Source organism: Nomascus leucogenys, chromosome 14 (genome assembly GCF_006542625.1).
Source record: "Nomascus leucogenys isolate Asia chromosome 14, Asia_NLE_v1, whole genome shotgun sequence".
NCBI lineage: Eukaryota > Metazoa > Chordata > Mammalia > Primates > Hylobatidae > Nomascus > Nomascus leucogenys.
Genome location: NC_044394.1, coordinates 45,810,161 through 45,836,382, shown reverse-complemented (window position 1 = coordinate 45,836,382; position 26,222 = coordinate 45,810,161). Strand labels below are relative to the sequence as shown.

The 26,222-nt window shown below is 52.6% G+C and overlaps 2 protein-coding genes across 2 annotated transcripts; one reads left to right on the top strand and one right to left on the bottom strand.

Moving 5' to 3' along the window:
• Positions 1-529: 529 nt before the first annotated feature.
• MAL (mal, T cell differentiation protein) lies at positions 530-24,025 on the bottom strand. Its single transcript, XM_003281020.4, has 4 exons — positions 23,799-24,025; positions 6,349-6,516; positions 4,826-4,951; positions 530-1,147 (listed from the first exon to the last, which is right to left on the bottom strand). Exons 1-4 carry the CDS (start codon positions 23,889-23,891, stop codon positions 1,073-1,075), a joined length of 462 nt encoding a protein of 153 aa, XP_003281068.1. The 5' UTR covers positions 23,892-24,025; the 3' UTR covers positions 530-1,072.
• On the top strand, positions 23,890-26,019 carry LOC101177346. The gene is made up of 2 exons (XM_004090398.3): positions 23,890-23,905; positions 24,006-26,019. The coding sequence occupies exons 1-2, from the start codon at positions 23,890-23,892 to the stop codon at positions 24,884-24,886; spliced, it is 897 nt and encodes a 298-aa protein (XP_004090446.2). The 3' UTR covers positions 24,887-26,019.
• The last annotated feature ends 203 nt before the right edge of the window (positions 26,020-26,222 follow it).

Sequence of the window (26,222 nt, the reverse complement as noted above, 5' to 3'; positions counted from 1 at the left end):
CCAGACATCTCAGACTTGAAAAGTGCCATTCACTCCTTGTCACTGTACTTCCTTTCACTCTGTAATCTCCTCTCCTTTCTCTCCTATGGAGTGGCCCGAGGCAATTCTAAAATAATGTATTATCCACACAATAGGAACAAAGCAGACTGCCCAGGAACACACTGATGAACTTCATAACGAGTGAATGAAAACTTGCGCACCGTGTTTTCTTTTGGTGGAAGGAGGTTCTAGTGGGGCACAGACTGTTGTGTCTTGTAGGAAGGAGAAGCTGCCCCTGGCTGGCACTTGGCCAGTTTCCAGAGAGAGGAGAAGCCATCTGGGCAGGTAGCTGGGAGGGTGGGCTCCCCAGCACCGGGCTCTGAGAGTGCAGTGGCCGGGCACACACAGTGTCCGTCGTCTGAACTGCCACCTGATCCTGTCTCTTGAGATTCAGGTTAAGTCAAAGGACTCCTCAGAAAGAAAGCTGAAATGATGGCATTCCTGATGCTGAGGAATTCAACCCAAACCCAAAAAACACCCAACAAATGTATTGAACATAAAGACATTTTATAAAGTATTTCACAGGGTTATCATCTTCCACCATGGACCTCTGGAAAGATCTGTCGGGTGAGTTTTAGTCCCCATGACATGCAGAACATCCATGAAGACTTAAAACATGGCACAAGATGGGGCACTCAGGAGAGCCTTGTGGACAATACCAACAGGTAGTTCTCGAGAGCTGCTCCAGGGGCCAGCGGAGGATCTTTGTTTCCTTCTCAGGTCATGGTCCCCACTTCCCACCCCCGAACAAGAAGGTCCCCTTTCACAAACAGGAGGTGACCCTAGCAGACAGCACAGCAGTTGGAGGTTAGACACAGCAAGCTCCCAACCCAGACGCGAAGGCACACGGGAGAGTAAACACGGCACCCACAAGCAACAGGGCAGGGCTTTTTTTTTTTTTGGGCGGTGGGGGGGGGTGGTTGTTTTCTTTTTTCCACCATCAAGGGCATTTCTGTTTTCTAAAAAGTTATGCCGGAAGGTGGGGTGGCCAGTTAACACCATCTGGGTTTTCAGCTCAAGTTCTACTGCGGCTTTATGAAGACTTCCATCTGATTAAAGAGAACACCGCATGGACCACGTAGAGCAGGGTGGCTATGTAGGAGAACACCTGGAACCAAGAGAAATGGCTGGTAATGGGTTTGTGTAGGGAGGGCGAGGCACAGCGCCTGCACTGCACCCAGCCCCACATGGCATAGGGGGGCCAGACCCAGAGAGCTTGGGCTGTCATTGCTTCTCACCCGTCACATGGACGCCCTCCCTGCTGAACCCAGGTGTGCACCAAATCCTCTCAGTACAGAGCTCCATGTGACCTAACAGTCTCCTGGACCTGGTATGCAAGGTAAGACTCTCCACTATCACCCAGCATCACACTGGTCTCAGCTTGAGGTTTCATCTGACTTGAGATGGAGTCCTCAAAGGCCCCTCCAATGAAAGCATCTCAGGCAGGTAACTCTCCAGGGACAACTTCCTTCCCCAACACCAGTGAGACCAGCGCCCTCCAGCTGTGGTCCTGGTAGCTCGGTTGAGAGATTGTAAATACCTGGGTTTCCTGGTCCTGGTGAAAGTCTCCATGCTGCCTGGACATCCTCGCCCTATCATTATTTTGTTTTAGGATTCTTAATATCACAGGTGTGGCTGAGGGAGCCAGACTTCATAGGAAGTGAGGGACATAGAAGGGGAGGAGGGATTTTGAGCTTTTGTCTAAAGGAGGGGCCTTACTGTTGGGACCATCTGGTCAGCCACCGTGGCCCTTGGAGCGATGGCCCTGCTTGCTGGGGACTTGCTGTGTCCTCCTGGGCACTGTCTGCTCCCATCACCCTACTCCCTGAAGGCCTGCCTGCTGCCAAGTCCAATCTGTGCACTTGGTTTTGTGACCTTGGGTGGGGGTCAAGAGTTTCCAGCTCAGGCACGACGTCCATTTAGGGCGGCTACGCCTCTGTGACTCCTGAAAATGCTCATCAACCCCAGCCCTCAGGGTGCCTGCTCTCCTGCCCCTACACCTGGCCAAGCCGGTTCCCTCATTGCCCGGAGGCGGTGAGTAAGCTGAATTATTGAATAACACATTTAAGAGAACATATCTGGAGAGGAGCAGTCAGACACCAGTGGGCAGCCCTCCATAAAAGGTGGGCATTCCAGACCAACGAAAGCCTTTGGCAGAAGCACCTTGGAAGTCCCCAGCAGGAAGAGCAGTGGAGACTCATCTTCCAAGTGAGGTCAAGAAACAGCCCACTGGGAACACGTAGAGCTGGGCATGAATGGGCAAATTTTGGCTTCAGAAAGCCCTCTCCCTAAACTGCAGCCATCACTGCCCACCATTCTATAATCTAGAAACCTCCAGATTTCTCCAGAAATTTCCATCTCGCCCCAGGCGACTTCCACCCATCCCCAGGGTCCCTTTGGCAAAGCAGCTCTGCCACCCACAAAGGAGAGAGGGAGGAGCTCAGCTTGGAACAGACCCTAATTAGTAGCCACACAGTGGATGTGAGGCAGGCTGGCTGCTTCCAAAACCAGGCTGTGTGAGAGAGGGTGTGAGGTGCCTCCCTGTACCCGAGTATCCCCTGGACTGGGCATGCTGTGGTTGGGCGGGTCTGGGATTGAATCCTGAGTAACCAACTTCTTTCTCTCTCACGGACGGATGCAGTTGATACCGTGAGTTGAAAGGCATGACTTTACATCGAACACCCTGCAGATTTCCCCTTGGTGGTTTTATCTGGGCGCATCTGCCAGCTGAGAACACTCTGGTTCTCGATTCTAACGCTCCTGTCTGCATGAACATATTCGTGTCTATCCAACTCAACTAAAAAAAAAGGGAACATGGTCAGTCATGGGATGGATAAATAGCTGTTGGTCTATTCCTACAAGGGAATACTATACAGTAATGAGAACAAACAACCCACATCTACACCCAGCCACTTGGGTGAATCTCACAAACACAAGGGTGAGAGAAAGAAGCCACACATGAGTACCCAGTGTATAATTCCACTTACATGGAGTTCAAAGGCAGGCAAAACTGAACAGGGTGCTAGAAATCAGAATTGGGTGGTGGTGGGGGTGCACAGTGATGGGGACAGGACTTGAGGGGATTTCTGGGAGTGGTTTATCAGGCCCGAATTCTTAGTTCAGATGCCAACTGCACAGGGGAGTTCGCTCTATGAAAATTCATCAAGCTGTGCGCTGGTAACTGGCCCTAATTCTTAGTCCAGACACCATCCACACAGGGAGTTCGCTCTATGAAAATTCATCAAGCTGTGGGCTTGTAACCGCACACCTCTCTGGCTGTGTGCTGCCTTTGATAAAAGGTAAAAGAGAAAAGTCAGAAGGCAGTAGAGCCTAGTGGTTCTCAACTAGAGACCTGCCCAGCGGGAAGGGGTGTTCATTCCCCTAGCTGGGTTTTTCCATCAAGTGCTGACCCACTAACCACATCCCATCTACATTTCGCAACCTTTGTCCACAACAATTTTATGGAAATTATTGTCAGACACTTGGCTGATGTTTGTTAAAAGAGAAGGCTTGGTTGGGATGGGGGAGGTATGAGGCAGTCTTGGGAGAGGGAGATTAGATGCGATTGTGTGAAGAAGATGGAGGGTGGGTCACCAGCCTCCCCAGGAAGGAAGATCAGTCAAGATGCTCCCTGGCTGTGCTGCTGCTTGGAAACCAGCCATGTTGGGAGATGGGCCAACAAGGGAGATGTTTCCACACCGCGGGACCCCTGGGGGGATGCCAGGATCCTGAGGGGGCCCTTTTTAGGGGAGCAGTTGTAGGCTGGGAGCTTGAGGGCAGTGTGTGGTTTCCCCAGGGCAGGGAACTGTGCAAAGGGACCAGCAAATGAGGCTTTGAGGGATTTTCCCCTGGGGCCCTCCTTCTGGGAGTGGGAAGAGGCACTTCACCAACCCCATTTCTAAGCCTATCTGTGGCTCTTCTCTCAGCCTCTGCCCTACACTTTCCAAAAAGAGGGGATGACACAGCTTTGGCCACTAGAGCTGGTATCTCAGGATCTGTCACCACATTCTACCTTGGGATTTGCATAATTCATAGGTCAAGTTCTAGAGATCTGAAGAGTGCTCTTTCTGAAACTTCTTACTTTTTAACAATACCCATGGTCAGAAGCATGTTTTATATCATAGACTGGTGCAAGGGCACGCATGCACAGCTCTGAAAAACACGTGATGGAACAATATATTCTGTTACCCTGTCATTCTGATCCAGTCCATTAAGAAGAAAATCCACTTGGCCTCAGCGTCCCCACCCCTGGCTAGATGCTTCAGTGGACAGCCACTTGGGGAGAGTCAGGAGACCCAGGAGGTCAGACTCACAGCCCCAGACTAGTGCTGAGAGTGTGGGGACCGGGCCCCCAGCGTTGATGCCGGGCCCCACAATGACCGGTGATCTTGGGCCAGTCACTCACACTCTCTGGCCCCACTTCTCCATCTGTGAGATGGGTGTCATAATCCTGGGTTTGTAGGGTTGCCGTGGATGTTAAATAAGATTGTTCAGGGAACACTCGGACAGGGCTCTGGGCAGCCGCATCCCCTCACACATCTGCCCTCTGCAAAGCCCACGTAGGCCTGGGGCATGCAGCCCTGGCCAGACGACTAAGCGGAGTCCTGGGCACGACATGACGCTGCCCTTCTCGGAGGCTTTCCTGCTCCAGGGATGAAGGCAAGATTTGATCTCACTCAAATGTTAGTGAGCTGGAAACAGACCAAGGGCCTGGGCAGCCTCCACATACACCCTGCCAGCCACGGAGCCACCCGCTGTGGACACAGCCCCAGGTGCCCAGACTCACCACGGCAGCAATGTTTTCATGGTAGTGCCTGTAGGTGAAGCCGTCTTGCATCGTGATGGTGGCCAGGGCCTCCAGGACCGAGGCGCTGAGGTAAAAGAGGGCAGCGGTGCAGTGGTAGGCTGCGTCCTGCAGGGCAGACGAGGTGTCAGAGGGATGGGGAGAGAGAGACAGAGCCCAGATGCAGAGCTGAGGTCCCTTCTGCCCCCGCCCCTTGCCTCTCCCCCCGCTTCCTTTGAATCCCACTCCTCCCAACCTTGTCACGGAGATCCCATGCCTGCCCTGCTGCGCTGAGTCTCACTTCACTGCTGTGGGGCCAGAGCGAGCACTTCGCTGGGGATGGGACACTGGTATCCCCTGAGGAAGGGTCAAGGGAGAGGTGGAGGAGGGGCCAGAAGCTTGGGGTGTCCCAGGGAAAAGCTGGTCCTGGATCTGAGAAGTGTCGTGCGTGGCCACAGTCCAGCTTGGGTGTGGCCTCACTGACCAGTGCAGGGTGAGGGAGGACCATGCTGTTTCTTTTGTTTTGTTTTGTTTCATTGCTTATTTTTTGCTCCTGGTATATTTGAAAGCAAAGATGGGCTGGGCGTGGTGGCTCACGACTGTAATCCTAGAGCTCTGGGAGATTGGTGCAGGAGGATCTCTTGAGGCCAGGACTTGAGACCAGCCTGGGAAACATAGTTAGATCCCCATTTCTACACAAAACAATAAATCTTAGCTGGGTGTGGTGGCACATGCCTGTAGTCCCAGCTACTCAGGAGGCTGTGGCAGGACGATCACTTGAGCCTGGGAGGTCGAGGCTGCAGTGAGATGAGACTGCGCCACTGCACTCCAGCCTGGGTGACAGAATGAGACCCCCAACTCAAAATAAAGAAATAAATGAAAGCAAAAAGGTACTAAAACAGGGTTTTGTGTAGTTGTGATTCAGAAGTGATTTCAAAAGCCTAAGTAGCAGAGCTTTTGAGAGTGAGAGCCTTGGCCAAATGGCCCCACCACCCCTACAGCAGGTAACAGGCAAGTGTCCTACATGTAAAAGTTACCTTTTCACGGGCCTCAAAGCAGAATTTATGCAGAATAACGACCAAAGGCCGCTTCTGTTTCCCAGTGCTCTGTGGCGGCCCTGCTTGGAAGGCAGTGGCTGAGGAGCCGGACGGTAAGCACGGCCTGACCCTCAGAGCCAGGGCCAGTTTCTGGAGCCCAACACCTTGGTCGGCCTCCGGGGCCCTCTCAGGTGATGGGAGGGGCAGGCAGGCACCTGGCGGGTACAGGTGGTGTGGGGGCTGGGAAAGGCAGTCATGCAGGAGAACACAGAACAGGTCCAGTGAGGGTTGGCAGTGGAGACCTTGCCTCTGCACCTGCCTCTCCTGATTCTGCTGCCGGGAGCCCTGGGCAGGCTCAGCCTTGGAACATGGTGGGGTGACATCTAAGGAGAAGTCTCACCTGGCACTGGAAAAGCCTACCCTACCGGGCCAGGGGCCAGTACTTCCTGTGCCCCCCCACAACCAGCAGCCACCCTGGGCTGGACTCACCAAGGTGACCCAAGAAGTCTCTCCACTGTGGGCTCCAATTATGTACAGGATGATCAAGGTGGTGGTGGCCACGAAGCAGAACACTGACACGAACATCACCCAGCCCTGGACCAGGGGCCAGGGCACCAGGGAGGAGGCCACCAGGATCCACACCAGGCCCCCGAAGATCTGCGGGGCAGGAGGAGGAGGGGTGAGTTTTGGCCTAGAGGAGAGCCCCAGCCCAGGAAGGGCCCCCGACCAGCGGTCACATGGGGTGACTCGGGTGCAAAAACACAGGACACAGGCAAAGAGAACAGGGCAGGCATTTTCCTCTCCAAAAATGCATCTTTAGTCCCCCCAGCACCCTGTGCTGGATCTCAATCCCAATCCCCAGCACTCTTGCTCTGATTAACTTTTAAAAAAAATTTTTTTCTTGAGATAAAGTCTTGCTCTGTCACCCAGGCATGAGTACAGTGGTGTGTGGCTCACTGCAACCTCTGCCTCCTGGGTTCAAGCGATTCTCATGCCTCAGCTTCCTGAGTAGCTGGGATTACAGGTGCATGCCACCATGCCCAGCTAATTTTTCTATTTTTGGTAGAGACGGGGTTTCACCATGTTGGCCAGGCTGGTCTTGAACTCCTGATCTCAGGTGATCTGCCCTCCTCAGCCTCCCAAAGTGTTGGGATTACAGGTGTGAGCCACTGCACCTGGCCTGATTAACTTTTTAAATATGGGTTTAATTTTTTATTTAACAAACACTTATATCAGACCTACATTCCAGGCACTATCCTAAGCACTTTACAAATAATAACTCAGTGATTCTCACAGCAACCCCATGACCCGTTTGCCAGATGAGGAAACTGAGGTGGAAGTTAAGTAATTCATCATTCCGAGAAAGGATTTATGCCATATGGTATTGTCATGAGAAGGGCTGCTATTTCTTCTGATATTCTAGCCCTCCTACTTGCTTTGATATTAAAATGTCCTTTCTTTTATGCAATGGTAGTGACCAGCAGATCTTTTTGGTCTTTATTTGGCAAAACAAATTAGCCACACTGTCAGTAGCCCCCCGCCCTGCCCCTCCTTTCTTTCTCTCTCTCCTTCCTTTCTTCTTCCCTCCCTCCCTCTCCTTCCTTCCTTCCTTCCTTCCCTCCCTCCCTTCCTTCGTTCCTTCCTTCTTCTTTCTCTCTCTCTCTTTCTCTCTCTCTTTCTTTCTTTCTTTCTTTCTTTCCTTTCTTTCTTTCTTTCTTTCTTTCTTTCTTTCTTTCTTTCTTTCTTTCTTCTTTCTCTCTCTTTCTCTCTCTCTCTCTCTCTCTCTTTCTCTCTCTCTCTCTGTCTTTCTTTCTCTTGCTCATTATTTCTTTTTCTAGATTCAACTCCTTACATTCCCAAGTCCAGGAAGTGTTCTGATGACCAGATTTGGAGTTGGAATGGAGTAACCAAGGTCAGCCTTGTCTCTTTGGATGGATGAGGATGGGCATGAGGGAAGTACAGTCCCGTGGTTATCCAGAATACACCCCAGTTGATGTCGCCAGGGTCAGTGAGCCCCGTACAGTCAAAGAGGAGCAGACACGGGGCCAGTAGCACCCCTCAGTAGCCCAGCCCCGCTCCTCGCCGTGGATGGACACATACAAACCCGCTCCCCACCGCGGATGGGTACGTACAAACCCCACTCCTCACTGTGGACAGGCGCGTACAAACCCCAGTGGGGACTTTCTGCACTTCTCTTTCCCTTCTCCTCATCTGCCCCAGTGCCACCCCCACCCAGTAAGAATCAGCTCAGCCTCATCCACATGTTCCCCACTTGGATGAGGACTGGGCTCAGAGCACTCCAGGCCTATGTGGAGATTCCTTTGCGGCCAAAAGTCTCCAAGGTACTACAGAAGTGTCTGGGGGGCTGAGGATGGGGCTGCCCTCCCAGGCTTATGTCCCCTGTGGTTTGAATTCACATAGCACCTTGACCCCTCCCCTCCCTGCACCTGCTGCCCACCTGCTGGGTGAGAGATACCACTGTCTTCACAGGTGTTCTCTGAGCTGCTTGGCTGAGAAGCAATCAGGAGAGAATTGCATTTGGGTAGAAAAATCAGTGCAATGAAGACTTTGGATTTATTAAAACCAAGTTGTCCCTAAGGAATCAGATGTGGGCATCTCCGACCAGAAAGCGTCGTCTGCTGATGGATCTTAGGTTGCCCGAAGGCACGTGGCAGGGCTGGTGGGATGCACGGTGCATCTTACAAAAATGGGAGCAAAATCAATTAAGTAAAAATGCCCAGACCACCATAAGATGTGTGTGTAGATTTCATCCACAGTTGAATTTAAGATCCAACAGATTATGTGGCCTTTTCCATAACGGGCACTGACGGAGGGACAGGAGTGCATTGGTATAGGCAGGGCTTGGATTCAGGAGGCATGTGAGGGTGGCATGGAGAAATGGGAGGATCCAGCAGGCACATCCAGTGGGAAGAGGGAGGCCCTGGCCTGGGAACCCCTCTTCTAAGTGCCTTTTGCCTGGTGGCTACGTGACCCTCCCAGGAGGACCAATTTAAGTTGCTTCCTCGTTCACACAGTCTGGGGGAGTCCTGCACGTCTTCTCTGTAGCACACAGCAGAAATACAGGTGTATTGGGTTAGGGATAACATGGCACTTTCCCTGACCAGGAGATGGTGGGCTTGAGGTCTGCCTTGCTCACAGCTGCCTCACTGGTGGGGACCAGAAGACCCATCCAGCCATACATCGGTGTCCAAGTCAGCTAATGGGCCTTTGGTCTCCTGGTACCTGGGTGTGGCTGAACTAGAGCCACTTATGAACCAAACCCCAAAGGAGCAGCTTGGGTTGCACATGGTTGGGAAGAGACTCAATTATGGAATCCCAGTGGGACCCCGTGGGCCAGAGGCGCTTATGGGTGACCAATACGCATGCTATCGAGGAACACTGAATTTCACAGTGAGGAGACGATTTTCTTCCTCCTTTACTCTCTTTGGTTTTTCTGATGAAGGCAAGAAGGGCTCAGGGTGGAGCCAGGTGTCTGGAGTTCTCTAACAGCGTGGATAGGCAAAGGTAAACCGGATAGTGACATTGTTTCTATGCTTATGGTTGCAATGTCATTATTTTGGGAAAAATTAACTGTAAAATACATACGAGGTGAATTAATGCACAGATGGCAGCTGGAAATGGCAAATCTGAGAAGGTAGTCCTCAGCTCCTGTCTGCAGTCATCTCTCTCCACTCCATTCTTCCCACGTGGCTTAAGATGTGACTGGTGTGAGGAATCAAGGGCAGGAAAAGTGAGGGGAAGTCAGTGCGTGGAGAGCTGGTCACAGCCTTCTGTGTGCACCTTGCTGGCTGCAGCCACAGCCTGGGCTCTGAGCTTCCGGCAGCTGTGCGGAGGGCCTTGAGGTCAGGCCAGACCCTCTGCCCTGTTCCAGTGTGTGCTTTTACCAACCTGATGAAGACTATTTTCCAGCTCCTTGGGAAATTCCATGCTCCCCACACTGGCACGCAGATTCCTGCAGTCTATAGTGGGAATCTTGTCCACAGTTGTCCATAGAACAAAGCCCACCGTGGGCTTAACCCCAGCTCCTGTCCCCTGACAGATCTCAGGACCCCACCCAGCCTCTGGGGGCATCACCTTGCAAGTGGGTCCTTTAAAAAATGAGGCCGACTTTTTTCCTTTGCATTGTATATTTATAGCGGTATGTTTCATAGTGAGATGGTGGGGAGACATTATCTTTTTCTTTTCTTAAAGAGCTTTATGGGCTATAATTCACAGCCCATACAATTCCCCCATTGAAAGGGTATGATTCCCTGGTTTTCAGAATATTCACAGATATGCGCGTCCATCACCACAGTAATCTTGGAACACTGTCATCACCTTGGAAAGAAATCCCATGAGCTGTGGCTTCCCTGTTCCCATTCCAAGCAACCACGAATCTACTTTCTATCTCTATAAATTTCCATATTTTGAACTTTCATATGAATGGAATCACTCAATATATGGACTTTTGTGACTCACTTCTTTCATTTAGTATAATGTCTTCAGGTGAGAAATTCTCTCTCAAGGGGACTCACACAGAATATCTCTACCGTCACAGCCGCATAGTACCCCTTTTGGACCCCACCATTCAGGGGGCCCTGGGTGAGTGTGTCTCATGTCTTTGGAGCCTCCAACCCAGAAGCCTCTGAGGAACCGCGTTCCTAGGGATGCTCTTACACCAGTCCTTGTCTGTCCCAGAAACATATGAAGGTGAAGGTAGTCACAGATATCTCAACACAGATGACATCATGAAAGCCAGGGGGTTTGCTCCCAGGAGATGGGCAGTGGGGCGGTAGACCTTCCCCTCAGCACTGCCTAGGAGATGCCCAGGGAGGACTGCAGAGCCCAGGGTCACAGGGGCCATCTGGCGGGCGGGGCGGAGGAGGGTGCAGAGCAACCCTGAGAAGAAGAGGAGGATACGGGAAAGGCACAGCCGAGTCAGGAGAGATTTCATTCCCGGCTAGGTGTCTGTGGAACAGAAACAGCTGCTGCCTCGGCTGAGTCACGCCCCTTGCCTTTGGAGCACAGGCCTTTGCTGCGGGCTTCTCTGGGAGAATTCTAATGCAGAGGTGCCCTGCCAGCTCCCTCCCCTTGGCAGGGGACTCCCATTCTCAGAGGAGCTGTCCTCCGAAGTCAAGTCACCGCGGGAGGCTGCAGCAAGTGATTCTGCCTCTTGGCCTCAGCTTCCTCTCTGCAAATGGCAACTCACAGCAGTCTCCCTACACTGGAGGCTGGTGTGAACTGGCTAAAACTACGGATGTGAGTATGAAGCTTCTGGCACTGAGCCCAGCACTACCAATACCTGGGAATAAGACGTCGTTCATGCAGGAGGCTGACAGCTCAGTGGAAACAGATGCGTAAGCAGCCACTTAAGACGCAGGTGGACAACCAGCCCTGAGCGGGCAGAGCAGCCTGGACAGGTGCATAGGGTCAGTCGAGCCTTGGAGAGAGAGGTGGACCTAACTGGTTAACCAGGCCAAAGGACTGGGAGGGGCTCTCCAGGGGGCGGAAACGGCACATGCCAAGCTCAGAGGATGCTGAAGCAGCTGTGACGGCTTTGGAGGCTGAAGGCTGGGCAGCGGGGCATGGGTCAAGGCGTAGCAGAAGATAGGGCTCGAGGGAGGGTGAGCCTCCAGCCCCGCTGTGTGCAAAGCTGAGATTTGTTGTAAACCATAAGTCAAAGCTGGTTCCTGCCCTGCTCCACCTACTAAATGTACAGAGAGCAAACAGAGTAAAAAGGGCACCCACACCAGGGAGATAAGGCACTCCTAGGCACGGAGGAATCTGTTCCAGCCTGGCCTCAGGACCCCACTGGCCAAATATTTGTCCAGAGCAAGGGAGTATGTGAGGGTTCAAGCATTTCCTTTCATCAAGGAGACTCCAGGTGGCTCCCAGCCTCCAGGTGGCAATGCACAGAGGCAATTATTTTGAAAACATTACTGGCACCCTGGAGGCACGGTGCTGTGTCCCCTTTGTTTCTGCCAACAGGCCAGACTTCCTCTGACCCCACAGCTGCACCCTGTCACTGTCCATCAAAATAGAGATGGGACAGCTGGCTGGGTGATCTGAAAGGTCTCCAGTTGTGTGGCTCTGGAGGGACAAGGGTTGAGTGCTCTGAGTCCCAGGGCCTTGAGTTAGAAGATGGGGGTGGGGCCTCAGCAAACACTCTATCCCCCTCAGCCCTGACTATACATTAAGTCACCTGGGGCACCTTTAGAAAAAAACCACCAAAACCCAGGACTCATGCCCAGAGTCTGATTCCCGTGAAAGAAGCAGAGTGATGGGACAGATGCCCCAGACTCTTGGCCAAGGCCTCGTGATGTGTTGCCGTAGCACAAGGCCATGGGCGATGCTCTGTAACTCCTGTAAGACAGAAGAGGAAACAGCTCCTGTCTCAGGGCCCTGCCTGCCGTCCAGCGATGCCAGCCGACTGCCCCCCTCCAGGTCCTGCCCGGCCTCTCAGTGCAAAATGTCGCCCTAGCGTTTCCTCTCCTTTCCCCTCCTCTCCTCTCCTCCAGCTTGGAACCCTGTCTTGCCTGGAATATGAGACTAGCTCGTCCTTGGGTTTCCTCTGAACTCTGAGATGCAGCCTCACTGTCTGAGGATGGGGACTGAGAGGGTGCATGAGCATTTGGAGGCCCCTCCCAACCCTGGTATGACAGAGCTGGAAACCACCCATCTTTAATTCAGTCCAGTTGGGCATGCTGAGCAGAGTTGAGCTTCTCTAGGAACATGGGATAATGTACAAAATTGGACAAAAAGTTTCCAAAGAGTTCACATCCATGGTCTACCCAATGAAATGATGTTTGTGAAAAAAAAAATCTGTCAGGAATTGTCTTCCTGGGAGCTCTTGTGTGAACTCAGAGAAGCTTCTCATGTTTTCTTTCCAAATTAATCATGGGAAGCAGCCAGGGTGCTTAAGAGGTGGTTAAGGATGTGCACTTTGGAGCCAGGGTTGATGAGTTTGAAGTGAGCTCTGTCACTAGCTGGGTGACCTGCTGTCCCTGGGCAAGTTATTGAATCTCTCTGTCCCCTCATCTGAAAAGTAGTGATAACAGTAGTTGTGACTCAGGTTATATCTGCAGAGGGCCAGCACCTGGCTGCCACTAAGCGCTTGCTGTCACAACTGTCATTAGATGAAGCAGCCTCTTCTGTAACTATGTGAAAAATCCCAGCAGTCTCAATATGATCTCAATACACACAATCATCGACTCCAAAACTTGTCCAAAAAGAGCCAGAATTTTAAAATAACCTCAAAAGAATCAAAAAGAGAAAACCTATGGTCTCCAGAAACCAAAAGTTGAGAAAAATGTGCCTGCCCTGCCCAAGGAAGCACAAAGGGCACTAAGATATGAGCCGGCCTTCCTTCCAACAACGGGCCTGGTCATCAAGGACGGGAAGACGCATTCTCTGGCACATTCTTGAGATTCGTCTGGAGTTTCCATTCCCTGTGGCTGAAAGAACTCTTCATCCACAGTCCCCAGTGTTTCCGCTGCAGGGCTGGGTAACAGAGGCAATGCAGAGGGCTTGCTCAAATTCTCTGGATATTTTTCTGGGGCTCCATTTCACTCAGGGCATGCACAAGCGGAAATTCTTCCAAGGACACATCAAGACGTGAACCAAAGAGGTCTTCCCAGGCAAGGCTTTCCATGTACACACCTGGTGGCGTGGTCCCCAGAGCCAAGCATCAGAATTCCCAACAGCACCGAGCACGTGGTGTGCGCCTTTGAAGGCATATGTGAACAACGGTCTGTGCTTTGAATTCTTGAGAGGTAAAGGAAACCAGCCACAGAACAGAGGCTGTGCACCATTGCTGAGCTCCCCTGCCACTTAGGTCAAGTGGCAAAAATCATCTCCCCAGGAAGGAAAAGAAGAGATGTCCTCGCTGGACGGGGGATGCATGTGGACTCATTCCCGTTTGCTGGGAGGACTGCAGGAAGCTCCCAGCCCTTCTGTGCCCTCCCAAGGCCACCAGGAGGAGCACCCCCCACTCATGTTTCTGGCAATCTATTCACTCACTGAGTCGTTTTAGCAGCCAACAGTTATTTCAATGCCAGGAGGACATTTTGTGTAGGTGATCTGACCAGAAAAACAACTGTGTGGTTCAGGAGAGGCTCAGCAGTCTTTGCCCAGCTCTATGGGTTGATTGATTTAAGGCTAATCTTTCTAGGAGTGAGATAGAGGATAGGAAGCATTTTTCTGTGCGTATGTATGTACATGTATGCTTGTGTATATATGCATGTATGTGCCTATATGTATGTGTATGTATGCACATGTGTGTACTTCTCTGTATGCATGTGTATGTGTTTGTGTGCAGGTGTGTATGCATGTATGTATGTATGTCTGTGCATGTGTATGTATGTGTATGGTGCCGCATATGCATGTGTGTATGTATGTGTGCATGTGCCTGTGTATATGTGTCCACGTGCATGCATGTGTGTGCATGTGAGTGCACGTGTGTGTGTGTGTGTGTGTGTAGGTAGGTAGAGCTGGGTTAAAGATAAGCTACTGTAGAGCAGGTAGATGGCACAACAGGCTTTGATGTCCGGAAGAAGTTAGGAGGGCACCGAGCACCAGGTGGTGGGAGAATGAATATGCACAGAGCAGGAAGTCAGGGGAAGACCCAAGATCCCTAAATGCTGAAGGCTTCCCCAAAGTCCTGCGGCTCTTCCCCTAAAAAAATGCATCTGACAGGGAGGATAGGGGACTCCCTTCTAGTTCTGAGAGGCAAGGAGCAAACACCGCTTGGCTTCTTTACTTGTGTTAGCCCTACCTACCTCCTGGTACGAAGGAACTCAGTCCCAGCAAGCCAGAGGGAAGCTTCCCTCACTCACTCACCCACTCACTCACTCAGTCACCCACTCACTCAGTCACTCACTCATTCACTCAGTCACTCACTCACTCACTCAGTCACTCAGTCACTCACTCACCCACTCAGTCACTCACTCAGTCACTCGGTCACTCACTCACCCACTCAGTCACTCACTCAGTCACTCAGTCACTCACTCAGTCAGTCACTCACTCACTCAGTCACTCACTCAGCCACTCACTCACTCACTTACTCATTCAGTCACTCAGTTAGTCAGTCACTCAGTCACTCACTCTCTTACTCACTGACTCAGTCACTTGGTCATTCATTCATTCACTCACGCATTTAACAGATGCTGAGAGTGGCATGGTCAACACTAAGGCAGGCACACCCAGGGAAGTGGATCTCATTCAAATACACACTTTAATGAACGGAGCCCACCTCTCCCTTCCTCTCCTCTCTCATGCAGTCTTGCCACAGTCCCCATTGGAGCAGCTCTGGGTCCACCAAGGGTGGATTCAGGCCCTGGTGAAAGTGTCAGTGTCTCAGCAATGGTGACCAGATACCGAATGTCACACAGGACAGGGACAGAGCCCGGTAGTTGGCACAAGATCCCCACCTGAGCCCATGGGGAGAGATCGGGGGAGGGGTCCGAGATTCTCTGGGTGGTGACCCTCTCCCTGCATCAACTGAAAAGGCAGATTATTGGGAGTCTGACCCCTGGGACTGCTACCACAGAGAACCCTGGGAGCGGGGCTGGGACCTGACTTGGTTTACCTACACCAGTCACTCTCCCCTCCTGGCCTCTTCATCAGCAGGCTTCTTCCTCCCAGAGGGACCCCTCATGCCATCATCACCCCCAGCTAGCCTTAGACAGTGTTCCTTATCTAATCTGAAGGCAAGAGCAGGACTCAGGGGGTTTGGATCAGTTCGTGAAGAAGGGGATAGAGATTTGGGATTAAAAGATCTAAGAGCTGTTGCCGGGCGCGGTGGTTCACGCCTGTAATCCCAGCACTTTGGGAGGCTGAGACGAGCAGATCACGAGGTCAGGACATTGAGACCATCCTGGGTAACACGGTGAAACCACGTCTCTACTAAAAATACAAAAAATTAGCCGGGCGTGGTGGTGGGCACCTGCAGTCCCGGCTACTCGGGAGGTTGAGGCAGGAGAATGGCGTGAGCCCAGGAGGCGGAGTGATACTGATGCAGAAACTGAGGCACAGTTACCTGCGCACGTTCCCACAGCTGCCGGGTGCTCCTCTGACGAGCTGGCTGAGGCCCAGATCCAGAACCCCATGGGTAGGACAGTTACCTCCTGTGTCTAGGGTCAGCTTTGGAAATGGCCAGGAGATTTTTGTTTTGGTGACAGCTTCTCACTCTGTCACCCACACTGGGGGGCAGTGATGCGATCACAGCTCACTACAGCCTTGACCTCCAGGCTCAAGCGATCCTCCCATCCCAGCCTCCTGAGTAGCTGGGACTATGGGTGCAAGCCATCATGGTTGGCGAATTGTTTACATTTTTTGTAGAAATGGGGTCTTGCTGTGTTGCCCAGGCTGATCTCAAACTCCTGACCTCAAGTGATCCTCTCACCTTGACCTCCCAGAGTGCCGGGATTACAGGCGCGTTAACATGGAGGAGGGAGAATAACCAATTAGTCTTTTAGTCTTTAGGCCACTCCCAGCCGGCTTCTCCCTCCCTGGCCTGCCACTGAAACAATGAGTCTCAATAGCCTCTGTTCCTTCAGGGGAAAACAGTAGCAAGGTTTGTGTTGAAGATACGTACAGCACAAGATGAAACGCCAAAGGATCCCGCTCCCTCTTCGGCAGATGCAGGCCTGTAGTTCAGTCTGAAGAAGAGGGAGGGGCCGCCATGCAGACCCCACCCCTCCCCACTCCACTGACAGGTCAGGGAACGTCATCTTCTGTCCTTCCCCATGGCCCTACTCCTGGAGTGTCCACCTCCCAGGCCCCCCGTGGGCCTCCCTCCAAGTTAGTTCTGGGACTTTTACTTTCTGTCTCCTCCCCCTGCCCTTTCAGCTCCTCCCCTCCCAGCCCACTGCATTCTCACAGGGACTGGAGGTTCTGGCCAGGAACTGCAGGTCAGTGAGGCTGGCTGTGTGACCCTGCACCTTCTCTTCCCACTGCGGAGGTGCTGTGGCTGGTGACAGGCTTTCCTTGATTTCCTACATATGTTTTTCAGGACCCAGGGCCTGGGTACATTAAAATGATTCACCCAATACTGGCACAGAACACTAGCTGTGAATGAGGTAGCAGTGGCAGAGAGCATGGGGAGAAGTGCTGCAGAGAATCAGAGTGTGGCACATTCATGACCCCAAGAAGGGAAATGGCTACACTGCTCGTGCCCAGCTAGGAGCTCACTGGGAACCAAACCTTTCACCAGGGTGTCAAAGGCAATTTGGAGCCTTCCAGATTGATGAGAGACCACGAGGGACCTGCTCCATGCTCCACGCCCTTGGGAACAATCTGAAAGCTGTGAGAAGGAGCTGGCCATACACCCCAGAACGTTCCTGCTTCAAGGACAAGAGGCACAGTCCCCCACTGTCCTCACACCCATCAGCACCAGGAGGGAACGCCTGCTGGGGTGTCCTATCAGCACCTGTCCCCGAGGCCTGCTGGTCCAAAGCACCATGTCCAGGGACTGAGACTGTAGGGGCCAGCAGGAAGCCCCAGAGTGGATTAAGTCAGCCCCCAGCCCCTTCTAGTTTAAGTCTGGCAGGCTATGTCCTATGTCAAGGCAGGTATCAGGTAGTCTAGTCCCTACTCCCAGCCCTTTCTCTAGGGAATGAGTCTGGGCCCAAGGACAAAGCCAAGCCACTGCTAAGGCTGTGCAGAGCTAGTCTGTGCTGGCAGCACAATATGCTCTGCCCCTTGCCTGCTGGTGTGGTGAGTATAGGTGCAAAATTCAGCCCTTTTCCCTGGCCGACCTGAGTGTGAGTGCTGCTGGCGGCAGCATCATGGGGCTTCCTACTCACTTCTGAAAGCTCTGGGACAGAAAGGGGCCTTTGCACTAGTTCTGGCATTGCCCCATCCCCGTGAGGTGGGGGAGTGACTTATGAAAAGCTAAAAGGCAATCTTTTAAAATATAGCTCAGGTGTGATGACGCATGTCTGACAGTCCCGTGGAGCTGAGCCCCATCATCACACTTAGCAGTTTCCAGGGAGCAGCTCAAAGTCACTGAGTCCTCACCATAGCCAGCCTCTGGTCTTGAAAAACCAGAAAAGTCACTTCTCCACCAAACCCCTGTGAAACCTCTGTCTAGAACATTTCTCCTCCCTTTAGAGAGGAAGAGAGGAGAAAACACGGCAGATCATGCAGTTGCCCTCTCTAAATAGCTACAGAGAGGGGACAGAGCCAGGAGCCAGTGGACACAGTCAGGGAAGGCCATCTCAGTCACCATCCCGTGCTGGCCAAGCAGGGCCTGCCCCACTCCCTGGCGCCTGCAGGAGAGGCTCCTAGCTAGCGCACAGGGAACTTTCTCCAGGAACAGAGGAGGTCCCTGGTCTGACTTGTGAGAACCTCAGAGCACCTGGCTGCTTGCCCCAGCCTCTCCCTGAGAACTGTTCCCACTATTCTGTTCCCCATAAAAATATCAACAGGGTGGCCTGGCCTCCAGATGCCCGCTCCAAGTCTCAGCGAATCAGTGGAGGGTGCGCAGTGCAATGCGGGTTCTTCAACCTGCCCTGGACCTCGTGACTCAGAACCTGCAGGGTGTGTTTTTGACAAGGAGACCCAGAGGAGGTGTGAGCTTCCCAGTGGTCCTGAGCTGTCCCTTCATTCCTGTTGAGGGAGAGAAGGGACCCAAGCCTTGCCCAGTGCTGCCAGGTGGGCAGGGCTGCCTACTCAGGATCCCAGTGTGCCTTCTAGTGCAAACAAAATCTTGTGTGGCTGTTTAGGTGAAGGGAGAAGCCTGGGCATGACCTGCTCACTGCCAGAAGTGCTCGCTGGACCCTGGAGACCCGGTGACCCAGGCAAGTTGCTCCCTGTCTGAGCCTCAGTTCCCCACCAGCTCTGAAAGTGAGGTTTCTGTCATTCTACATCTCTGGTCTCCTAGGAGTTCCCATGCCACCTTCTTAATGCCGCCACAGCTTGGACCACCTAATGCAAAACTGCCTCGCTGGCCCATGGCCCAGTCCCGGCTCTGTCGGGCTGGCTCTTCCCCAGCCAGGTAGAAATCTAGCACAAGTCCCCAGACTTCTCTGGTCACTCTTAATAAAAGTCCAGTCACTTTAGGTCACAGAAAAGGTGTCATTTTAGTCATTACTCTGTCCAGTTCACTGTAACTGTCAAAACTGCAAACTGATTTCAGGTGTCTCCCCACCCCAACCCCAACCCGTGATGTGACCGCACCTCTCTTCATGTTTCTGAGGCACGGAGGAGGAGGGCATGCCCCTGGAGGGCTGGGTGGCATTCCTCATGCTCTCACTCACAACCCTGCCTCCTTTGTGGCCTGGGGAGGAGGGGGCTGAGTAGATGATCTCACAACCCTCTTCAGGCACTTCCTTCACAAGTCCTGAACGGGTAGGGGTTCTCTCCTGGCACTCTGTGGGAGCCATTGCGTCTGGGGGCCACAGCTGAGACGGAAAGCCTTCCCTGCGAACCTTTCATTCCCTGAATGGTGGCCCAGTGTCATGAAGCCCCTGGCTTAGAATGGAGAAGGAGACAGAGAGTGGCTCCAAAAGGAAAATTTCCTCACTGGGTGGGACTTTTGCAGGGGAGCAGACCAGAAGCAAAGCCCTGGGTTTTGTTGAAGGAGGGGAGAGCATTGGCCATTTCACCCTTGGCCCATATGGGGCTGCACTGATGACCCCGCCACCTGCAATAGGGGCACAGCTTCTGTGGCTTTGGAGGTATTTGGAAAGGCAGTCTCACTTCCTAGTTGGGCCTGCCTTCCTCTTCCTGTGAGGCTCCTGCAGCTTTCAGAGGTCAGGAGGTCTGGAATAGGGGTGCTGGGCCAAGGAGAGGTTGCTATGCCCCACCCTGAGCTGCCACCCTCTCTTGCTCCGGTGGGCAGTCCTCTCACCATGGAAGTGGCGCTCCACCCTGATCGCCTTGGACATCTGCGCCTCCCAGGCTGTTGGGAGGTCAGGCATGGGAATCTGAACTATGAGTCATCAACAACTCAGTGGACTACAGATTTAAAAAATAATCAAGCATTTCACACCCATTGGACTAGCAGAAAATTATAAAGTCTGACGCTACCAAGTGATGAGGAACAATGGCGACTTTCATGTGCTGCTGGTGGGGGCCGGGGAAGGTCCAGGTTTAGCCTGAAGCTTAAACAATTGGGAGGACCATGTTTATAAAAGAATACAAAATTAGGCAGAGTCTTGGAAGGGGCTTGAGTAAGTAGGGGTCTTGAACTTAATTAAACATCAACTTCCCAGTAAATCTGCTCCTGGGATGTGTAAATTGGAATTACTCTTTTGGAAGGCAAGGTGATAACATCTGGGAAAATGACAATGTGCATATCCCATTGTGACCCAACAAGTCACATCCTCCACGGGTTTCTGGGAGAAATTTCCAACAGGTAACTACAGAGGCAAATATGAGAATTCTTGGCAATGCCGTCTGCAATAGCTAAAGGCAGCAGATTGGAGCTATCCAAAGTGTCTATTAACAGAAGACTGGATAAACAAAGTCAACATGTATAAATCTCAGAACGTAATGTTGCCTGGAAAGCACGTTGCAGAAGGATATGTACTGTATGCTGGCATTTTCATAAAGCGTGAAAACATGTAAAACAATGCCATGTGTGGTTCATATGTGTGCAATAAAAGTCTAACCTGTGCTTGGAAGTGAACACCACATTCAGCTTACAGGTGGCCCTGAGGACGGAGGGAGAGAGAGAATAAGATAACAGAAGGATGTCTAGGGGACTTAGATACCATCTGAAAGCTTCATTTCCCTAATACATAAAAGCAAACAAGGCGAAATATTAAGATTTGACAAAGTCGGGCCATAATTATGTAGGTGTCAAAGTATTACATATATTCTTCTGTGGCATTTGAAATATTTCTATTTTTTGTTTTTTAAACTTGAGGTGAAATTCACATATCATCAAACCAATCATTTTAAGTTGACAGTTCAGTGGCATTTAGTACATTCATGGTGTTGTGCACCCACCAACTCAATCTAATTCCAAAGCATTTTCATTACCCCCGAAAGGAAACCCCATAGTGATTAAACAATTGCTCCCCTCAGTCCCTGGCAAACCACCAGGGTTTGTGTTCTGTCTCTACAGATTTATCTATTCCGGTATTTTATATAAATGGAATCATACACTATAAGACGTTTTGTGCCTCGTGTCTTTTGCTTAGCATAGAGTTTTCAAAGTTTCTCAACTTTGTGGCACGTATCAGTACTTCATTCTTTTCTACGGTCAGGTAGTATCCATCGCTTGGATATGTTGCACTTTGTTATTCAGTTCATTGCTGATGGCCCCTGGGCTGTGTGTTATTGTGAAGAGTGCTGCTATGAGCATGCATGTGCCAATACTAAAGTCCCTGCTTTGAATCCTTTGGTTATATACCCAGGAGTGGAATTGCTGCGTCAGAGGGTAATTTTTTGAGGGAACACCAAACTGTTTTCCACAGTGGCTGAACCATTTCACATTCCCACCAGCTGGCATACAAGGGTTCCCGTTTCTCCATATCCAATACTTGATGTTTTCAATTTTTTGGAGAGTAGCCATCCTAATGGGTGTGAAGTGGTATCTCATTGTGATTTCTTTCTATTTATTTATTTTATTTATTTACTTATTTATTTATTTTTTTGAGACCGAGTCTCACTCTGTTGCCCAGGCGGGAGTGCAGTGGCGTGATCTTGGCTTACTGCAACTTCTGCCTCCCAGGTTCAAGCGATGTTCATGCCTCAGCCTGCTGAGTAGCTGGGACTACAGGCATGAGCCACCCCACGCCTGGCTTTTTTTTTTTTTTTGTATTTTTAGTAGAGACGGGGTTTCCACCCACCTCAGTCTCCCAAACTGCTGGGATTACAGGCGTGAGCCACCGCACCTGGCCTCATTGTAGTTTCAATTTAGTTTTCCTAATGCCTGATGATGTTAAGCATCTTTTTATGTGCATATTGGCCATTTGTATATCTTCTTTGTAGAAACCTCTGTTCAAGTCCATTGTCCATTTTCTAATTGGGTTGTCTTTTTGTTGTTGAGTTGTAATATTCCATAATTTAAAAAAACCTCTCGAGTAGCTGGGAGGCTGAGGCAGGAGAATGGCGTGAACCCGGGAGGCGGAGCTTGCAGTGAGCCAAGATCGCGCCACTGCACTCCAGCCTGGGCGACAGAGCGAGACTCCGTCTCAAAAACAAAAAAACAGAAACTCTCCCGGGGTGACCAGCACCTTCTCAGGCCCTTTAATTCTCCACTCCTTCCACACATCAAATATATACAGCTTCATATTTACAGTCCATGCAGAGAAGAACTGAGAGGCTTGGGGTCAGCTTTCTCCTCTTCTCTCCCAGGCACCTGCGAGCCCATCCCTAATCTAGAGCATGTGGAAGACGCCTGGAGATGACTATGCATTGCGGGTCTCCTGGGAAGTGAGGAAGGGAGGTGGGGAACAGGGGTGAGGTGGAGAAGTGACTTTCTAAGTCAGCTGAGAGAAGTGTTCTGAGCGAGGGGGAGTTGTTTCTTCTGGAAGCCCCACTACGGGCAGGCCACAAAGCCACGCTGGAGGAGCAAGCTGCCAGTAGTAGATGGTTCCAAGGTTTCCTACCCCGCAGTAATCTCTGCAGCATTGGTGGGTTGGGTGGGAGCCTCCGGTAACCCTTCTCGCAGATCAGATTGCCCCGTCTAACTGGACTGTTCCTACTCTCAGGGGCACTCCTTCTTGTATGCTGAACTTCTACAAGGAGGCCAGCGGGGGGCTGGCTCTCCGTAAATGGTGGGGCTGCGTTCATTGGCGTCCAGGGTTTCTTCTAAATGTAACTGCTTTGATTCCGCCTATCCCTAGGATTTAAAGTCACCAGTTCCACCCAGGTTTGCGTTCGACTGGACTTTCACTCCAAATTCAATGATAGGCCTGCTCGCAGGCCGCCGCAGCCCTCTTAGCCTCTGCTAAGGTATTCACACCCTCCCCCTCCAATCAGGCAATAACAACCTGGAGTCCAATTTTTAAACAGCCGGGCTCCGACATTTTCTTTCCCCCCCAACTCTTCACGCTGACGCTTCTGAGGGTGGGGTGCCGGAAAAGGTGACGGACCGCACCCACAGAATATACAGGGCACACCCCTCCCAGGTGAAGGCCAGCGGCCCCCGGGGAGTTGAGGCTGAGGCGGGTCACTTCGGCTTCGCGACACCGTGAGCGCTTATCAGGACTTCTCAGTAGGAAGCGCTTTCCTGCAGCCTCAGGCAGAGACCGTGCGTGCAAGGCGGGACCGACCGCAGGTGCAGAGGCCCCGGGGCTGCCCAAGGTCAGCCGAGGCTAGCGGATCGCTCTCGCCGCCACCCCCCACCCCCCACCCCCCACCCCCCATCTCCTCCACCCCCACTCCACACGCGGGGCAGAAGGACTGCGGCCGAGAAAACGATGGCCTCATTTCCAGATCGAATTGGTCGCAAATACGTTCCCTCGCCAGAAACTTTAAAAGGCCAGAAGAAAATAAACCGGATTCAGCTCCCTCTCATCTCCAAATCTCGGTTGGTAATACTAACATTTCTCTTGCTAATTTTTTTTTCTTTTTTAACAAAACCTTCTCTTTTGAAAAAGCTGCGCACTTCTACCCAACCGCGCAAAGCGCAGCGTGAGCTTCGGTGGCGCTGCGCGCGTCAAGTGGGCCCCGCGCACAGCTTTGGGACCAGCGAACCAAGAGCCGTCCCCGCCTGGCCCGCTGCCAACATCTGATCCCGGTTGGGAACCCGGTTTTTCTTCCATAGTCCTGTAGACTGTTCCCCTCATTCTGTTGGTCTAGAAGGGGACAAACGACCGGAGGTGGGAGGGGACTTCCCTGGCTTAGTCTCCGCCCTGCCTCTGAGGCCCCAACGCTCCCGGGACCTGCGCAGCTAGCGGATCCAGTCCGACAGCTGTGCTGGGCGCCCGAGACAGCGCACGGCTCAGCCCACCCCGTCCCTTCTCCAGCCAGGAGCCACTCACAAACTCAAAGATGAAGAGCAAGTCGGGGAAGGTGGTGAAGACCGAGAAGCCACTGGGCAGGGTGCTGCCCCCCGACGCCGCTGCGGGGGCCATGACGGCGTGCTCGCGTCGGCCTTGGGACGGGACGCGCGCCGCTCAGACTCCGCGCAGACCTCTCGTTTGCTCCGCGGAGCCCAGTGGCCTGGGCGCCCCCGCGCGCGGGTTAAGAGCAGGGGAGCCCGGGGCAGAAGAGGGAGGAGCCCCGGCCGCCGCCCAACCCCGCCTCCCGCCCCACGCCCCGGGACACCCGGCCCAGCGCCGCGGGCACCGCCTTGAACCTCTTCGAGGGCCCGCTGCGGGCGTCCAGAGCTGGGGACTGTGGGCCTGACTCCTGCGTTCCAGCCGTGGGTGCCACCTCTTGCGGGAAGCAGGGCAAAACCACTTCGGTCAGGCGCTCCTCATGCCTTTCTCGCTTCGTAGGTGACCAGCATCTCCTAAGAATGATAACCATCAGTAATCGGGACCCCAAACCTTCTCACCAAGGCGTCTCTCGGGTCACCATTGCTTTAACTTTGAATTTGGGTCTCCGTCATTTTCCCGCTGGATGCGTTAATGTGCGCGACCCACAGCTCCAGGCGGCGGTTTCCTGGCGGAACGGGACCACCGCCACAGGCTGGGGGTCTGCAGTGGGGGCTGGGACCGGCCCCTTCCGCGTCCACCGAGCCGGCGCTGGTTCGGCGCTGGGAACCTGCACCGGGGCCTCTCTGCTTGGTGCTGCGCGTCTGCCTGAGAGTAGGAGGTTGCTCCCAGCCGTGCCGGCCCCAGCAGAAGGCTGCTGGTGGTGGTGCTGGGGCAGATCTGCCTTGAATCCATGGGACAGGAAGGGACGTTACCAGAAGAGATTCATCGCTTTCTCTTGGTCTGGGCAGTTCGGGCCTTTTGAGGGTGGGACCGCTGCTACCCCCACCCGCATGTTCTTTGCCTGCCTGTTGACTGCCGGTGTTTCATGTTTTGTTTCTCTGTTTCACTGTTTTTTATTTTTTGCCTTAAAAAAAAGTATTACCATACAGCAGTTGCCCATTTATTTTAATTTACTACTAATAGTGTGATTGCTGTGTTTCCTCCTACAAACACTGATGCCTGAAATCCGCCCGAGTCCAGCTTCTCGCCTGCCAAGAGGGAATTGTCTCTGCAACCTCCAGCTCAGACTCCCAACTCTTCTTTCTTTCCAGTGGCAGCTGCTGCAGGCAGGACAAGGGGCACCCCTCTCTCCAGTGAGGCCCTCACCTCTCCCTGCTGCACAATTCTTCCTCCTTCCCAGTCCCTAGGGAGAGAAGTACATTCCTGGACGCATTTTCCAAAGCAAAACTAGCACGCCCATCAGCTGGCCATTCTAAGCGCCTCTGGAAAGGGGCCAGGCATTTGAAATGAGAAAACCCCACTGTGCCTCTGTGAGCTGCCAGCCCGGATGGCTGCAACCAAGGTGCCATTGTCTCGGGTCCCCAGGGCAGCATCTCTCTGGACACAATGGGCTGTGGGACTTTAGGAGCCCAGGTCCTCATCCACCTTGGGCATTTCACAGCTCGCTAGTTGGACCTGCTGACCTCTGAGAGGAGATCTTCTTCCTCCCCAGGAGACCATCCTGGGAACAAGCCTTAAAGCAAGGTGGCCACAGGAAGCCGCAGCCTGCAGAGGGGTGAGATGACCCTCAGGCAGTCCAGCGAAAGCTGCTTGGAGATGTCCTATCAGCACATACTAACTAAAAACAAGAAGATCCTATCACCTCCTAACAATGTCCTTGCCTGGCCTAGAGGGCTTTTGTTTGTGGTTTGGTTTGGTGATTTGCTACTTATTTCAAGCCTTTGTTGCTAACTCATTCCTACTTGGGCCTGAGCGTCTGGGGAAAGCTCGCTCCCAGGGGCACCTCAGTGGAGCTCAGCAGTCCCAGCCCTCCTTTGATAAGGCAGAGGGGCAGCAATCTCTGAAAGAGGCTTCAGAGGATGAGGAAGGCAGCCCGGCCAGGGTCAAGGGGGTTTGTCCCTATCTCTGTGACCCACTCCTCCCACCTGGAGTTCTCCGCTCGATGTTCATCTTCCTGACCAGACTCTACCCTCGGCAGGGCATCCTCCAGCCACCCCCATCTGCCCCTCTCCTTCCCCACCCTAGCATATCCTCAGCACCCAAGCAGAGCCCAGCCTCTGGTGAGTGCTCATTAAACCTTAGCCAATGCTGGATGACTCCAGCTTTGTTTGTGCTTGACCACCAGCGGAGGACGTGGAAGTGCCCTGTTTGGATGTAAGAAGCACTGGTGAGGAGTGAGGCACTGGTAATAGAGAGGCATTGGTAAGTAGAGAGGCATTGGTGAGAGAGAGGCATTGGTGAGAGAGAGAGAGAGGCATTGGTGAGAGAGAGAGAGGCATTGGTGAGAGAGAGAGAGGCATTGGT

Excerpts from the sequence above, each read along its gene's own strand:
- MAL (XM_003281020.4), bottom strand. The coding sequence starts at position 23,891 with ATGGCCCCCGCAGCGGCGTCGGGGGGCAGCACCCTGCCCAGTGGCTTC. Across the intron at positions 4,952-6,348 it reads AGACTTCTTGGGTCACCTTG|GACGCAGCCTACCACTGCAC; the intron begins GTGAGTCCAGCC and ends TCTGCCCTGCAG. Across the intron at positions 1,148-4,825 it reads ATGAAAACATTGCTGCCGTG|GTGTTCTCCTACATAGCCAC; the intron begins GTGAGTCTGGGC and ends TCTTGGTTCCAG.